Source organism: Carcharodon carcharias, chromosome 1 (assembly GCF_017639515.1).
Source record: "Carcharodon carcharias isolate sCarCar2 chromosome 1, sCarCar2.pri, whole genome shotgun sequence".
Classification (NCBI taxonomy): domain Eukaryota; kingdom Metazoa; phylum Chordata; class Chondrichthyes; order Lamniformes; family Lamnidae; genus Carcharodon; species Carcharodon carcharias.
Window position 1 is genome coordinate 212,924,714 of NC_054467.1, and position 15,866 is coordinate 212,940,579.

Genomic DNA, 15,866 nt, shown 5'->3' on the forward strand with positions numbered 1-15,866 from the left:
ACAATGTGGTAATACATGAGCGATTGACTTGAGTTGGGAACATTCCAGAGAATGGCACTGGTATTAATGTGCACTGTTGTGCTCTGTGCTACTGGGGCATATATTCTTTTAAATAAAATAGTTCTTGGAAACAGATTGCTTATCCAGCTTTGACGGTCATCTGAATACAGCTAGTATCATCCTGAGATCATCCTAGAGAGGATACAGAGGAGATTTATAAGGATGTTGCTAGGTCTACAGAATTTTAACCATGAGGAAAGATTCAGTAGGCTGGGGTTCTTTCTTTGGAACAGAGGAAGCTCAGGAGGGATTTAATTCAGATGTATAAAATCATGAGGGGGCTAGAAAGGGTGGCTGGTTAGCAGAAAAATCAATAACCGGGGGCATAGATTTAAAGTAATTAGTAGAGGAATTAGAGCATAGTTGAAGAGCAAGTTGGGGGCTTGGAACTCACTTTTTGAAAGGGCGGTAGAGGCATAAATTCTCATCACATTTAAAAAGTGCTTGGATATGCAACTGATGTGCCATAACCTACAAGGCTATAGATCAAATGTTGGAAAGTGGGCTTAGGCTGGATAGCTGTTTTTCGGCCAGCACAGACGTGATAGTCTGAATGACCTCCTTCTGGGCCACAAATTTCTATGATTCTAAGGTGCCATGTATATTTTTTTTACATAAATCTCTCTTTAAAGCTCTGTGGCTTTTCAACAGCAGCTGTGTGGCCACCCGATTAAAATAAGCCACTTAATTATGCTTATCAAATCAAATCTATCAATTGTACTACATTTTTACTTATTTTTCTTTAATTATTTTTACCAGCAAGCAAATAAGAGTCTGCAGAAATGACCCTGTTGAAAAAATTAGCTGAAAATATTATTGAAAGTAGACGGTGGAGTATAATGATGTACAGCGTGATCTGAACCATCTGCCTCTGGAAAATTGAAGCGTTCAATGGTTTAATCCAGATTACTGAAAGCAAACCATTTTCTCAAAAGCACTTGACTAGCTCCCTGCGTTTAAAGTAAAAGCCAGCAGGCTGACTGGTCCCCTGTTCATTTTTTCCATATATATATATAAATCTTCTATCTGTAGCTTTATATCTGATTAATTGTTATATTGATAAAAGTATGTCTTTTCTACTAAAATCGATGGTGAGTGGGCAGGTGAAGAATTTAGGACTTGGAGGTGGAGATGAAGAAAAGAAAGAAGAAGGAAGTGCTTCAGACCCTGCAGCTGCGGCAGGCATGACTAGAGAAGAATATGAAGAATACCAAAAGCAGGTGGTGGAAGAAAAGTAAGTTTAACAAAGACTATAAATCTGACTCAAATCATTATCATTTTGGTCACATCCAAGAAACACCAGCATAAATCCACACAAAATATTGACATGATCTTTGTAGCATAATATACAACTTAAAAGGCAATTTTACACCTAAAATTTAACACTCCCCTTTCTTAGATTGTGAATTCTAGATTATTACTTATTTAATAAGCATTATTTATGTCTGTATGTGGATGATAGAAAAAAAATAATAAAAATCTTTTCACATGCAGCTTCATGGATTTGTGCTAGCTGTTAGTTTTTTTAGACTATTTTGGAATAACCGCGTATTAATTGACTTTATTTAACTTCAGATAAAATTTCCAACAAAAGTATCCTAAATGGTTGAAAATGTACTCCAGTGCTCAAGGTTTTGTTTCTATGCTCATGATTACCTGCCCACCAGAAGCCTTTCTGTGTTTGACGTGCTTTTTTGTGTCACAAAATGACAATTGAACAGCACATTTTTTTGTAAAGGCATTGAATGTTTAGCATATAGAAATTCAAACATATTCGGTAAGAATAGTAATTAGGCACATTTATTTTCTTTATTTTATAGCTTTGAAAGTTTGGTGAAATACCTTTGTTATGCTGGTGGGGGAAAAGAAAAATAGCACCACAGCATTACACTCTGACAGCTTTGCAAAGCCTCTTTCTTAAGCAGTAAAAAAAACTGAAGTTATATTTGGTGGGATTGGACAAAGAAGGGCTATGAGGAATGCAAAGACAGCGTTAAAATGCCTGTGCATCAATGGAGAAAGTGTGGTGAATAGCGGTGTGAGAATATGATGTAGTGGCAATAACAGAAATGTGGCTTAGAAATGGTGAGGACTGGGTGCTTAATATCCTCTCCTTCAGTTCTCCACCTGAAAGCAGGTCCAATCCATAGCATCACAAGCTTCTCCATGGCTAGGGCAAGAAGTCAGCCCCCGAATCCACCCCAGCCAGAACTAAGATTGAACCCCCCTGTGCTTTTGGCACCATTCTGCTCCACACACACCAGCTGTCCAGCCAACTGATCCATCCACCCACAAGTACTCTGAGTTGTTGTGGCAACATGTACATTTACATGCATATTGTAGCCAGAAGCTATGGACAGGTCCCAATTCTTTTCCATCACGTGGCTGATCAGGAATCTCTCCCGCTCTTAATGCCTGCCATTGGCATATGTAGGAAGGGTTTATAAGTTGATATTCAACCTCTTTGGTCACATTATGAATATACCTTCCTTGACCATCAAGCCCTGAGGCAGAATTTAGCCCTTGTTGGGTGGGCTCGGCAGGGGCGGGCAGGGGTGGTTGAGAAGCTGACCGCCGCCCGCGATCGAGGCCGGAAGGCGATTTCATACTGACGGGCCAATTAAGACCCGCCCAGCACGAAACGCATGCGGCAGCGCTCAGCATTGCCTGTGCAGGCGGGGGTGGGGGGAGGGCGAGTGGGGCGAATGAGAACTTCATGCAAGCTCATTAGTGCGCACGTCAGAATCTCCCTGAGACACGGAGCTGCCTCAGGGAGATGAACACTTTTCAAAAGAAAAAATAAAGAATCAAAAAATATAATAAAACATATCCCCTCATGTGACTCTGTCACATGAGCAGGGACATGTTAATTAAATTTTAAAACTTTTATTTTATTTTTATTTGCTTTTGGAAACCTCATCTCGCTTGTGCATGAGGTTTCCAAAAAAATGCAAAGGCCGCTTGGCCTTTTCACCTGCCCGCCAGCCGTAAAGTCGGACAGTCAGTGAAAACTTTAACTTTATTGATTCTTTAATAGCCTTAACAGGCCTTTTAATTGTCGACGGGTGCACTGCCAACTCCGGCGCGCACCCGCCGGCCGAACTATCACGCGACTGCGCAATGACGGGACACTCGCTCAACATCAACATACGTCATTTCACCCTCGAGCAGGTCAGGCACGCCCCCGCCGAGCTAAACATTTTGTCTCTGGAGTGGGACTTGAATCCAGAGTGTCTGCTTCAGAGGGAGGGATGCTACCCACTGTGCCACATGAACACTCCACACATAAAATACAAGAATATAAAATGTTCAGAAAAGAAAGAGAAGGAAAAAAGTAGGTGAGCTGGCAACATTGATTAGGGAAAATATTGCAATGTTAGAAAGAAGGAATGTCCTTGAGGGGGCAAGGACTGAATCATTTGGTTAGAGTTAAGAAGCGAAAAAGGTAAGATCACGCTACTTGGAGAATTCCGTAGGCCTCTAAATAATGAGAAAGAGGTAGAGGAACAAATCGGCAGGAAAATCATAAAGCTGTGCAAGAACTATAGAGTGGTAATAATGGGGGACTTTAATTATCCATATATCGATTGGGATAATGTAAATGGTAGGAAGGGGAAGAAATTTCTCAAATGGATTCAAAAGAAATTCCTTGTTCAGTATTTTCTCAGTCCAACTAGAAAGAAGGCATTGCTGGATCTGGTGCTGGAAAATGAGGTGAACCAAGTGAACCAAATATCTGTGCATGAACACTTGGGAGTGATCATTGGATTATAAAGTTTAGATTAGTAATGGAGAAGAGCAAGGAATAATCTAACATGGAACTTCTAAATGGGATGAGGGCTAATTTCAATGTGATGAGAAGGGTTCTAGCTAGGGTAAAACAGGAAAAACTGTAATGGAATAATGGGTGATCTTTAAGGAAGAGATGCTTTAGCTACAAACTAGGTACATTCCAACTAGGGTGAAAGGCAAATGAGTGAGAAACAGGGCTCCTTGGATGATGGTGGAAATAGAGAGAGATTAAGGTGGAATAAAAAAGGAGGGCAAGTGATGCACGTTAGGTGAATTCTTCAAGTGAGAACCAGCTCAAATACAATTGGTTGAGGGGGGAGGTGAAGAGAAAAATAACACTGGCAAAGAAAGAGTGTGGGGATAGAATGGCAGTCAACATAAAGGGGTACCCAAAAACCTTCCACCTGCATGTAAATAGTAACCAGGTAGTAAGTGGTGGAGCAAGTCCTATTAGGGGAAAAGAGGGTGATATATGCTTATGCACAGGGCAAAATTAGAATACTTAATGAGTTCTTTGTATTGGTGTTTACTAAGGAAGAGGAATCTGACAAACTAACGGTAGATCAAGCAGAGATAGTGGAGGCAATGGATGGTATGAAAATTGAAAAGGAACTAGTACTGGAAAGCTTGGCTATACTTAGCATAGGTAAGTCATCTGGTCTGGATGGCTACCATTCAATGCTAAAGGAATTGGGGATGGAGAAATTGGAAAGGCTTGCCTTAATCTTCCAATCTTCCCTTGTTATGGGGGAATCTCATAGCATCTGGTCATACCACCATCCCTCAGCTGATGAATCAATGCTCTTCCATGTCGAACACCACATGGAGGATGCACTGAAGGTGGCAAGGGTGCAGAATGTACTCTGGGTGGGGAACTTCAATATCCATCACCAAGAGTGATAGCACAACTACTAACTGAGCTGGCCGAGTCCTAAATGACAGAGCTGCTAGACTGCGTTTACGGCAGGTGGTGAGAGAACCAACAAGAGGGAAAAGCATACTTGGCCTCATCCTCACCAACCTGCCTGCCGCAGATGCATCTGCCCTTGACAGAATCGGTAGTAGTGACCACCGCACAGTTGTTGTAGAGACAAAGTCCCGCCTTCACAGAGAGGATACTCTCCACTCTGTTGTGTGGCACTACCACTCTGCTAAATGGGATAGATTTCAAATAGATCTAGCAACTCAAGACTGGTCATTCATGAGGCACTGTGGGCCATCAGCCCAATTGTACTCGAACACAATCTGTAACCTCATGGCCCAGCATATCCCCCACTTTACCATTACCATCAAGACAGAGATCAACCCTGGTTCAATGAAGAGTGCAGGAGGGCATGCCAGGAGCAGCATCAGGTACACCTAAAAATGAGGTGTCAACCTGGTGAAGCTATAACACAGGACTACTTGAATGCCAAACAGCATAAGCAGCTAGTGAAAGACAGGGCTAAGTGATACCACAACCAATGGATCAGATCTAAGTTCTGCAGTCCTGCTACATCCAGTTGTGAATAGTGGTGGACAATTTAGCAACTCACTGGAGGAAGAGACTTCGCAAATATCCCAATCCTCAATGATGGGGGAGCCCGGCACATCAGTGCAAAAGATAAGGCTGAAGCATTTGCTACTATCTTCAGTCAGAACTGCCGAGCGAATGATTCATCTTGGCTTCTTCTGGAGGTCCCCAGCATCACAGATGCCAGTCTTCAGACATTTCACCAAGGCTTCTTATGCAGCACCTTCCAAGCCCACGACCACTACCATCTAGAAGAACAAGGACAACAGCTAGATGGGAACACCACCACCGGGAAGTTCCCCTCCAAGGCACTCACCATGCTGACTTGTTCCTTCACTGTCGCTGGGTTAATATCCTGGAACTCCTTTCCTAACAGCACTGTAGTTGTGCCTATACCTCATGGACTGCAGCGGTTCAAGAAGGCAGCTCACCACCACCTTCTTAAGGGCAACTAGGCATGGGCAATAAATGCTGGCCTAGCCAGCGAAGCCCACATACCTTGGATGAATAAAAAAACAGTTGAGTGGTGGGTAAGGTTTTGGAACATATGACCAGGGAAAAAATCAATAGGCATTTGAAGAGGTTTGAGATAATTTAAGAGAATTGACATGGATTTGTGAAAGGTAAATTGTGGTTGACTAATCTAACTGAATTTTTTTGGTGAAGTAACAGAGAAGGCTGAGGAGGGAACATGGTGGATGTTGGCTGTACAGATTTTAAGAAACTGTTTGATAAGGTACCACATAAAAAGCTGATTAACAAAATTGACGCTTATGGAATAGGAGGGTTATAGTCCAATTGGATAAAAAAAAAGTTAGCTTAAGGATAGACAACAACAAGTCATGGTAGCTGATTAGTTTTTGGACTGTCGGGTGGTAGACAGACGTGTTCCCCAAGGGTCACTGCTAGGACCACTGCTTGCTCTGCTATATATAAAGGAATAGAAGATTGACTAGCTAACAAGAAACATGCAGTAGGCATAAATGGGTCATTTCTGGTTCATAAGATGTCATGAGTGGTGTGCCACAAGGATCAGTGCTGGAGCCTATCTTTTTACAATTTATATGAATTATTTGGATAAAGGGACCAAAGGTAGGGTTGCTAAATTTGCTGGTAACAAAAAGATAGGTAGGAAAGTGAGTTGTGGAGAGTACATAAGGAGGCTACAAACAGATAAAGATAGGTTAAGTGAGTGGGCAAGATCTGGCAAATGGACTATAATGTGGGAAAGTGTGAAATTGTCCATTGTGGCAGGAAGAATAAAAAAGAAGCATATTATCTAAATGGTGAAGGTTGCAAAGATGCTGAGAGATCTGGGTCTCCCAATGCATGAATCATTCATATGCAGGTATGGCAAGTAATTAGGAAAGCTAATAGAATGTAATCGTTTATTGTGAGGTGAATTGAATACAAAAGTAGGGAGGTTATGCTTCATTTATACAGAGCATTGGTGAGACTACATCTAGAGTACTGTGTACAGTACTGGTCTCCTTATTTAAGGAAGGATGTAAATGCATTGGAAACAGTTCAGAGAAGGTTTACTTAACTAATACCTGGAATGGGCAGGTTGTCTTATGAGGAAGGGTTGTATCTGCTGGAGTTTGGAAGATAAGAGGTGACTTGATTGAACAATATAAGATCCTGAGGGGTCTTGACGGGATAATGTTGAAGGGATGTTTCTTCTTGTGGTAGAATCTAGAATTAGGGGTCGCTATTTAAAAATAAAGGGTCACCCACTTAAGACAAAAACGAGGAGAATTTTTTTCTGTCAGAGGGTCGTGAGTCTTTGGAACTCTCATCCTCAAAGGGTGGTGAAAGCAGAGTCTTTGAATATTTTTAAAGCAGAGATCGATAGATTCTTCATAAGCAAGGGGGTGAAAGGTTATCGGGGGAAGTCAGGAATATGGTGTTGAGGTTACAATCCAATCAGCCATTACCTTATTGAATGGCAGTGCAGGCTCGAGGGACCAAGTGGCCTACTCTTGCTCCTAATTTGCATGTTCGTATGACTTGGAACTTGGAATATGGAGTAAAATTTCAAAATTTGCCAAGGATACCAAACTTGGAAGAATGGCAAACAGTGAGGATGATACGAATTGCCTGCAGCTGGACACTGGTTAGCAGAATGGACAGATAAGTGGCAATAAGCTGGACATCATCCAGGACAAAGCAGTCTGACTGATTGTCACCCCATCCACAAACATTCACTCCCTCCACCACTGACACACAGTGGTAGCAGTGTGTACCACAGTGGCAGCAGTGTCGCCGCATTATAGGAAGGATGTGATTGCACTGGAGGGGGTGCAGAGGAGATTCACCAGGATGTTGCCAGGGATGAAACATTTAAGTTATGAAGAGAGGTTGGATAGACTTGAGCAGAGAAGACTGAGGGGTGACCTGATCGAGGTGTACAAGATTATGAGGGGCATGGACAGGGTGGATAGGGAGCAGCTGTTCCCCTTAGTTGAAGTGTTAGTCACAAAGGGGCAAAAGTTCAAGGTGAGGGGCAGAACTTTTTTACCCACAGGGTGGTAACGGTCAGGAATGCACTGCCTGGCAGGGTGGTGGAGGCGGGTTGCCTCACATCCTTTAAAAAGTACCTGGATGAGCACTTGGCACGTCATAACATTCAAGGCTATGGGTCAAGTGCTGGTAAATGGGATTAGGTAGATAGGTCAGGTGTTTCTTACGTGTCGGTGCAGACTCGATGGGCCAAAGGGTCTCTTCTGCACTGTGATTCTGTGATTCTTTGAATAAGCTGGACGTCATCCAGGACAAAGCAGTCTGACTGATTGTCACCCCATCCACAAACATTCACTCCCTCCATCACTGACAAACAGTAGCAGCAGCGTGTACCACCTACAAGATGTACTGTGGGAATTCACCAAAGCTCCTTAGAGAGCACCTTCGAAACCAATGACTGCTACAATCTAGAAGAACAAGGGCAGCAGATAGATGGGAAAACCACCACCTGGAAGTTCCCCTCCAAACCACTCACCATCCTGTCTTGGAACTATATCGCCGTTCCTTCACTGTCACTGGGTCAAAATCCTGGAACTCCCTCCCTAACAGCACTGTGTGTGTACCTAACCACAGGGACTGCAGCGGTTCAAGAAGACAGCTCATCACTGCCTACTCAAAGGCAATTCGTGTTGGCCAATAAATGCTGGCCTAGCCAGCGAGGGACACATCTCATGAAGGAATTTATAAAAAAGATGGAATTGAATATAGAGCAGTATGAGCTGATGCATTTTGCAGGAGGGATGGGGAGAAGCAATATAGACTTAATGACACATGAAGAATATGCAGGAACAGAGGGGGCCTGGCGGTGCATGTACATCAATCGTTGAAGATGATAGGAAATATTGAGAGTGGTTAGTAAAGCATATGGGAGCTAGGGTTACATTTGAAATAGCGGATAAGTAAGAGGTATGCAGCCTCAAGATAATATAAATATAAATACCACCCACCCCCATCACACATCTGCTAAAAGTTAAAGTGGGTGGGTGGATTAGGGTTAGGATTCATGTTTTTAACCACTTTAACCTTCCACCCCACCAAATCCTGCCTGTCTTTTGGGGCTGCTATTCCACACTTGTGTCCTTTTTCCTACCAAAAAATCAGAACCAGTGAGAAAACAAGGGTCAAAGGAGAGTGAGGAACTTACTGCAAATAATATTGGTACAGAAAAAGTGCTGAAAAAGTAATGAGACTCAAATCTGACAATTCCCCTAGACGTGATGGTTTATGCTCTCGGGTTTTAAATGAGGTGGCCACAAGGATAATGGATGCATTAGTTGTGATCTTCCAACAATTCCTAGATTCACAAATAGTTCCAGTGGATTGGAAGGAAATGTAATATCACTATTTAGGAAAGGAGAGAGAGGGAGGAAACAGGGACTAGAGGTCAGTTAGCCTGACATCAGTCATCAGGAAAATGTTGGAATCGATTAAAAAATTGGTAAAAGAGCACTTGGAAAATCATAATATGATTAGGCCAGATCATTCAGCTCCTGACCTCATTACAGCCTTTGTCCAAACATGGACAAAAGAGCTGAACTCAACAAGAGAGGCGAGAACGACTGCCTTGACATCAAAGCAGCATTTGACCGAGTGTGGCATCAAAGAGCCCTAGCAAAACAGGAGCCAAAGGGAATCCACTGATTGGAGACATATCAGCACAAAGGAAGATGGCTGTGTTCGTTGGAGGTCAATCATCTCAGTCTTACTGCAGGAGTTCCTCAGGTTAATGTCCTAGGCCCAACCATCTTCAGCTGCTTCATCAATTACCTTCCCTCCATCATAAGATCAGAAATAGAGATGTTTGCTGATGTTTGCACAATGTTCAGCACCACCCAGGACAAAGCAGCCTGTTTGATTGGCACCCCATCCACAACCCTCAACATTCACACCCTCCAACACCGTCGCACAGTGGCAGTAGTCGCTGGATCAGAATCCTGGAACAGCCTTCCTAACAGCACAGTGGATGTACCTACACCTCGTGGACTGCAGCAGTTCAAGAAGGCAGCTCACCACCACCTTCTCAAGTGCAATTTGCAACAGGCAATAAATGCTGGCCCAGCCAGCGATGCCCACACCCTATGTCTTTACTACAACCATTACCATTCTCTTTTCCTTTTATTCCATGACATCTTTGACATTTAATCTGTCCCACCGTCTACCCAATCCCAGAATTGTTCTCACCCCCCTACTCCTCTTTCAATAGTTTAAAAACCCATCTTATTTCTATCTTCCTTCAGTTCTGAAGATGTCACATTCAACTCGAAATGTTAACTCTGTTTCTCTCTCCATAGATGCTGCCACATTTGCTGAGTATTTCCAGCACTTTATATTTTAATTACAGAAAATTAACGTGCAGGTCCTTCAAGCTTTTAGGGAGGGAAACAATATGTTGGCCTTTATTGCAGGGAGTTTGGAGTACAACACTAAGGAAATCCTTCCACAATTGAAACCACCTAGAGCAATGTGAATCTGTACCTAAGGAAACTTGCCTTAGAGGAGGTGCAACAAAGGTTCAATAGATTGATTCTTGGCATGAGAGGGTACCCTCTGAGGAGAGATTGATTAGCTGAGGCCTGTATTCTCTGGAAATTAGAAGAATTCTAATCTTAATAAAACCTATAGGCCTGATTTTTCCCATCGGCTATTGGGGGCGGGGCCCGCTCGCTGACGGGAAAATGATGCGGGAAGATGTCGGGAGGAACCCCTGACGTCATCCCGATCCCTTTAAATTTTCAGGAAGGTGGGTGGACAGCGAAATCAGCTATCCGCCCGCCGACCTGTCAATGGCCAATTGAGGCCATTGACAGGGTACTTAAAGTAATTAAAGGACCTGCACGTCCAACCTTAAGGTTGGTGGGCAGGCCAGGAGCTCCAGCGGGCTTCTGATAATACAAGAAATCTCAACCGCTGGTGGGATGAGGTTTCATGTTCCTTCTTAAAAACTTTAATAAATGTAATGTTATATTTATTAACATGTCTCATCTCGTGTGACATTGTCACATGAGGGGGACATGTTAATTTTTTTATTTTTCTATTTTTAAAATTTTTTAGATTGTCACTAATCTCCCGGAGACAGCACTTAGTCTTAGCACTTCCTGTCGGGCAGGCCGCTGGGTGGGCCTTAATTGACCCGCCCACTCAAAATGGCGGTGGGCCCCATTTCAGCGGCCGGGGGCGGCTATCCGCCCACCGCCAAGCCGGTGGGGCCCACATGCCCACCAAGGGTAAAATTCTGCCCATAAGATTCTGAGGGGGTAGATGCTGAGCGGCTGTTGCCCCCCAGCTGGGGAGTCTAAAACTAAGACGCATGGTCACAGGATAAGGGGTTGGCTATTTAGGTCTGAGATGAGGATCATTTTTTTCAGTGGGTCATGAATCTTTGCCACAGGGGCCTGTGGATAGTCATCCATTGCGTATATTCACAACTGAGATTTATAGACTCTTCGAACCTAAAGGAACCAAGGGATATGGGAATTGGGCAGGAAAGTGGAGTTAAGGTTAAAGATCAGCCATGGTCTTCCTGAATATCAGAGGAGGCTTGAAGAGTCATTTGGCCTATTCCTGCTCCAATTCATATGTTGTTTTGTCCTTGTGAACTGTTATTGTTGTAATGTAGGAAAAAACAGCCCATTTGCACACAGCAATATCCCACAAACAACAATGTGATAATGACCAGATAAAGTTTTCTTTAAACTGACTTTAGTTGAGGGATAAATATTAAAGACAAATATTTCTGTTCTTCTTCAAAATAGGTCCATGTGAATTTTTACTTTAGGACAGATAGGGCTTCAGTTTAATTCCCAATCCGAAAGATAGCACTTTTGATGTGTAACACTTTCTCAGGTACCAGAGTGCCAGCCTAAATTTTGTGCTCAAGTTTCTGGATTGGGACTTAAGCCATTACTTTCTGACTCAGAGGCAGAGGTGTTGTCACTGAGCCAGATAAGGGAGATAATCCCTTCCAAGGAGTGGAATGCAACCACGCAAGACGTCACCGCTGATTCCTTAAAGTTCGTGCGGAAGGTTCCTTCATTTCAATACCAAAAGTGGGCACCTGCTCTACTAGGGGTGCACCTGGAGCACCCACCATAGATATCAGGCCTTTGTAAGGGGTCAACAATAAAAATATTTAAAGGAAAAAGAATTCTGCACCTCCTTTAGTATTAAGACAACAATTCCAGTCCGGATTCTCAGGTGGGCCCCACAGCCAAACAGGTCATTCTGGACATTTAAATCTATCGCTGCCTTCTGGCCACATTTACCACTGCTGCAGCAGACCCCAACAAAATTATGCTGCAAATGCGGCAGAACAACCATGGATTTTCTTGATTTATAATTGTTGTATAATTCAGTGATAAATCAACTATATGTGAATTAATTGAAATACTTGCATGTATGTAGCAGGAAAACTGAAAAAAAAATGCCTTAATTAAATATGATTTCCACTAAATGTGATCAGCCAAATGCTCTGGAATCCCTGTTTAATTTATCCCATTAGACTACCTAGAAATATTTTGCATTCTCTCCTCCTCTATCTAATATTATCCCTTAGAGATCAGTAACTGAACTGAGTGGTTTATTGAGTTAACATAACTTCAGTAATTACATTTGAATAATAGGTTAAAAGTTTTAAATGATTGTTAAGTTCATTGAGGTTTCAGCAGCATGAACCAAGTTTGTGATGAGCATGGGTCCACTGTTTAGAACCATAAGTAATTTAAAACAAATGAGTGTTTCACTCAGTAATGCAATAAAAATGAATATTGTAGGAAAAGAAACTGACAAAAAAGATCTTACTGTAATTGTAGTAATTTTGGTTTTATTTAGTGTGTAATGTACCTTTAAGAATAATACGTGTTAGGCAAGCTCACATGATCTGTAGTAACCAATAGGAGAGTAGCATGGGCTACCTCAGCAGTCAGTGTAGAGATAGAGTTGGAGTTGAAAGCACAAGTGTCCTTGCTGCTTGGTATATTCTAAATAAACTTAAGGTTTCCACCCAAGAAGTGTCTATTGATCAACTCTATCATTAATAGCACAACTCAGCCATCCTACAACAGTAATAGTGAGTGAATCTGCCAAGAATAAACCCAAATCAGTAACGTTTATCCAGGTGTCAGGTCTTAGCCTTTTCAGTTCTTGATAAAAGAATTTCTTTCATTGTTTTCTAGGCCACCGTGATTAAGCTTGTTTTTTTCTGTTCCCTATTTTTCCTCACTCAAAAAAGGTGAGGTTTGGATGCTTAATATTCCTGGGTACAAGGAAAAATAGGAAAGTTAAAATAGGAGACTAGCAGTTTTGATTAAAGAAAATATTTCAGTGTTAGAATGAATGATTGTCCTGGAGGAATCAAGCCAGGACCTATTGGTTGGAGACAAGAAAAAAATGAAGGAATGATAACCTACTTGGGTATTTTCCACTCGATATGTGCTCTGCTCAAAGGCAGGTCCTTGGCTTGTTGTTTGCTAATGCTTCATCCTGAGCTGTTTTCAGGGCAGTTTTTGTCAGTGCTGGCTTGCCATTGCCTTCCACTCTCAGGGCCAGAGGAGGCAGGTCTCAAGACTACCTCAGCTGGAATGGGAATCAAACCTGCACTGTTGCCGTTATCCTGAACCACATGCTAGCTAAAAAGAAGAGGGCAAGTTTCATTGGGTTGAATTTTATGACAGGAGGAGTCCTGTGTCCTTGCTGAAAAGTCAAGGGCAAGCCTGCATCCATTTGGCCCGGAAGCCCTAAGCCAATTTTACCGCCATCGGGTCAGTAATTGGCTCAGGGTGAGACTTCTACCCTCATCTGAGAGGAAATCCTGCCTCCTAGAGCTACCAGCCAGTAAGGTCTTCCACTGGGGTCAGCCTGACAGATCCCAGTGAGGGGATTGGAGGACTGGATTTTGGAAAGCGTTGAGGGGAACATGAGGTGGAATGGGGGGAAGTATCATGGGGAGGGCCTCCTGTGCCCAAACAGGAAGGAGTGCCAAGCCAGTGGCAACAAGGCTGCCAGGTTTCACATACTTGGAGACTTGCTGCTGCTGGTAAACTATCAGCAGCAGTGGGAAAAGATCCTTAAGTTGTGAGTAATTTGCCATTTCTGGGTCTCCATTGGCCTGAGGGTGGGTGCGCCATCGATGCCTCCCTTACTGCTGATAAAATAGCAAGTGGGTAGGTGATGGTCACAGTGCCTCTGCTGTGGAAGCTGATTTTATGGGCCCTTCGCCTGCCAGCCTGGTCCCAAGTGGGGGTGAGGTGGGGGTTGGGGGGTGGGGGGGTTGGTGTTGGTGGGGGTGGTGGTTGGCAAAAGTGGGGTGCGTAAAATTCTACCCATTGAATTGAGGAGGCTTCAGGCCCAGGTAAATTGGAGTCAAGAATTGGCAGATAAAAATGTAATGTAGTAATGGACAGCCTTTAAAGAGGAGCTGGTACAGTCTAGGCACATCCCCACAAGAAAGAAAGTTGAACACTGCTGGTGGGCAAGCTGTTAGAAACAATAATCCGAGAGAAAATTAAATAACACTTGGACAAGCATGGACTAACATAGGAGAACCAGCATGGATTTTGTAAAAGCAGAGTGCTTTGATGCATTAACAGAAGGTGCAGGGCAGTGCAGTTGATGATGTATATGTGAACTTTCAAAAGGCGTTTGATAAAGTACCACATAATAGGAAGATGGTTGTGGCTGTTGGAGGCCGATCATCTCAACCCCAGGATGTCATTGCAGGTCTTCCTCAGAACAGGACTTGCTCCAAAAATCATCAGTTGCTTTGTCAATTACCTTCCTTCCATCATAAGGTCAGAAGTGGGGATATTTGCTGATGAATTACAGCGTACAGTTTCATTTGCAACTCCTCAGATACGAAACCATTGTGCCCATTGACATGGACAACATTCCAGCCTGGGCTGATAGCAAGTAACATTCATGTGGCACAATTGCCAGGCAATGGCCATCTTCAAAAAGAGAATGTCCCATGACATTCAACAGCATTACCATCACTGAATTATAGAGGCATTTACAGTACAGAAGAAGTCCATTTGACCCTTCAACCAATACAGTCAGTCCCGCTCCCATGCTTGGTCCCCAGGGGCCCTGCACAATTATTTCCTTCAAGCGCCATGCCAACAAGCACCTATTGCTGTAGGCCTCCACAATGCTTGCTTCGCTGACCTCTTGGCCTTCTCCCACTGTCAGGGCTGCCCTGCTGGCTGGATGTTCAGAGGATACTGGTTGGACTGCAAGAGGCCTTGAAAGGATGCTGGCTGGAATGTAGGATGCTTTCAAATATGTTCCAATGTTGGTAACCCTTTAAAGATGGCACCAAGACATCCCTTGGCATCAGCTGGGCTGCAGCCACCATCTTATTACCCACATTTAACGACTGAATAGTTGGCTTGGTTGGTTGGCAGTTAATTGGCCAGCTGGCATGAGATTTTGATGCGATTGGGGATCAGGTTGGGAGTGTAAGTGTCATATGCCTTCCACTCTTTGACTATTTACATAAAATCCTGGCCAAGACCAGCAAGCACTTGGGAACACTACCACCTCCACATTCCTCTTCAAGTGACATACCCTGCTGACTTTGAAATATATTACCATTTCTTCACCCTTGGTGGGTCAAAATCCTGGAATTCCCTGCCTAAAACATCTTGTGAATGCCTTCATTAAAGGGTAATTAGGGATGAACAATAAATGCTGGTCTTGTCAGCAATGAATGAATTAAAGAAGTAAGATTGCATAAACATCAATATGATAATGACCACATAATCTATTTTTCAGCGATGTTGGTTGAGGGAAATATATTGACCAGGAACCAGGTTGAAATCCTCTAGTCTTCTTTGTGAGCCACAGGATCTTTTACATCTACCTGAGAGAGCAAACAGGGTCTCAGTTTAGACAATAGACACATCTCCAACAGTGCCATGCTGCCTTAGTGCAGCATTGGAGTGTGAGCCTTGATTTTGTGTTCAGGAACTTGAACCTACAGCCT

General features: G+C 43.2%; 1 protein-coding gene across 1 annotated transcript in view; it reads left to right on the top strand.

The window, feature by feature from the left end:
- The first annotated feature begins 1,127 nt into the window (after nucleotides 1-1,127).
- cplx4a (complexin 4a) overlaps nucleotides 1,128-15,866 on the top strand; it is an 84,240-nt gene continuing 69,501 nt past the window's right edge. Inside the window, exon 1 of the mRNA XM_041198200.1 lies at nucleotides 1,128-1,294. Within this exon, the coding sequence (XP_041054134.1) occupies nucleotides 1,128-1,294 (167 nt within the window). The remainder of the gene's footprint in view (nucleotides 1,295-15,866) is intronic.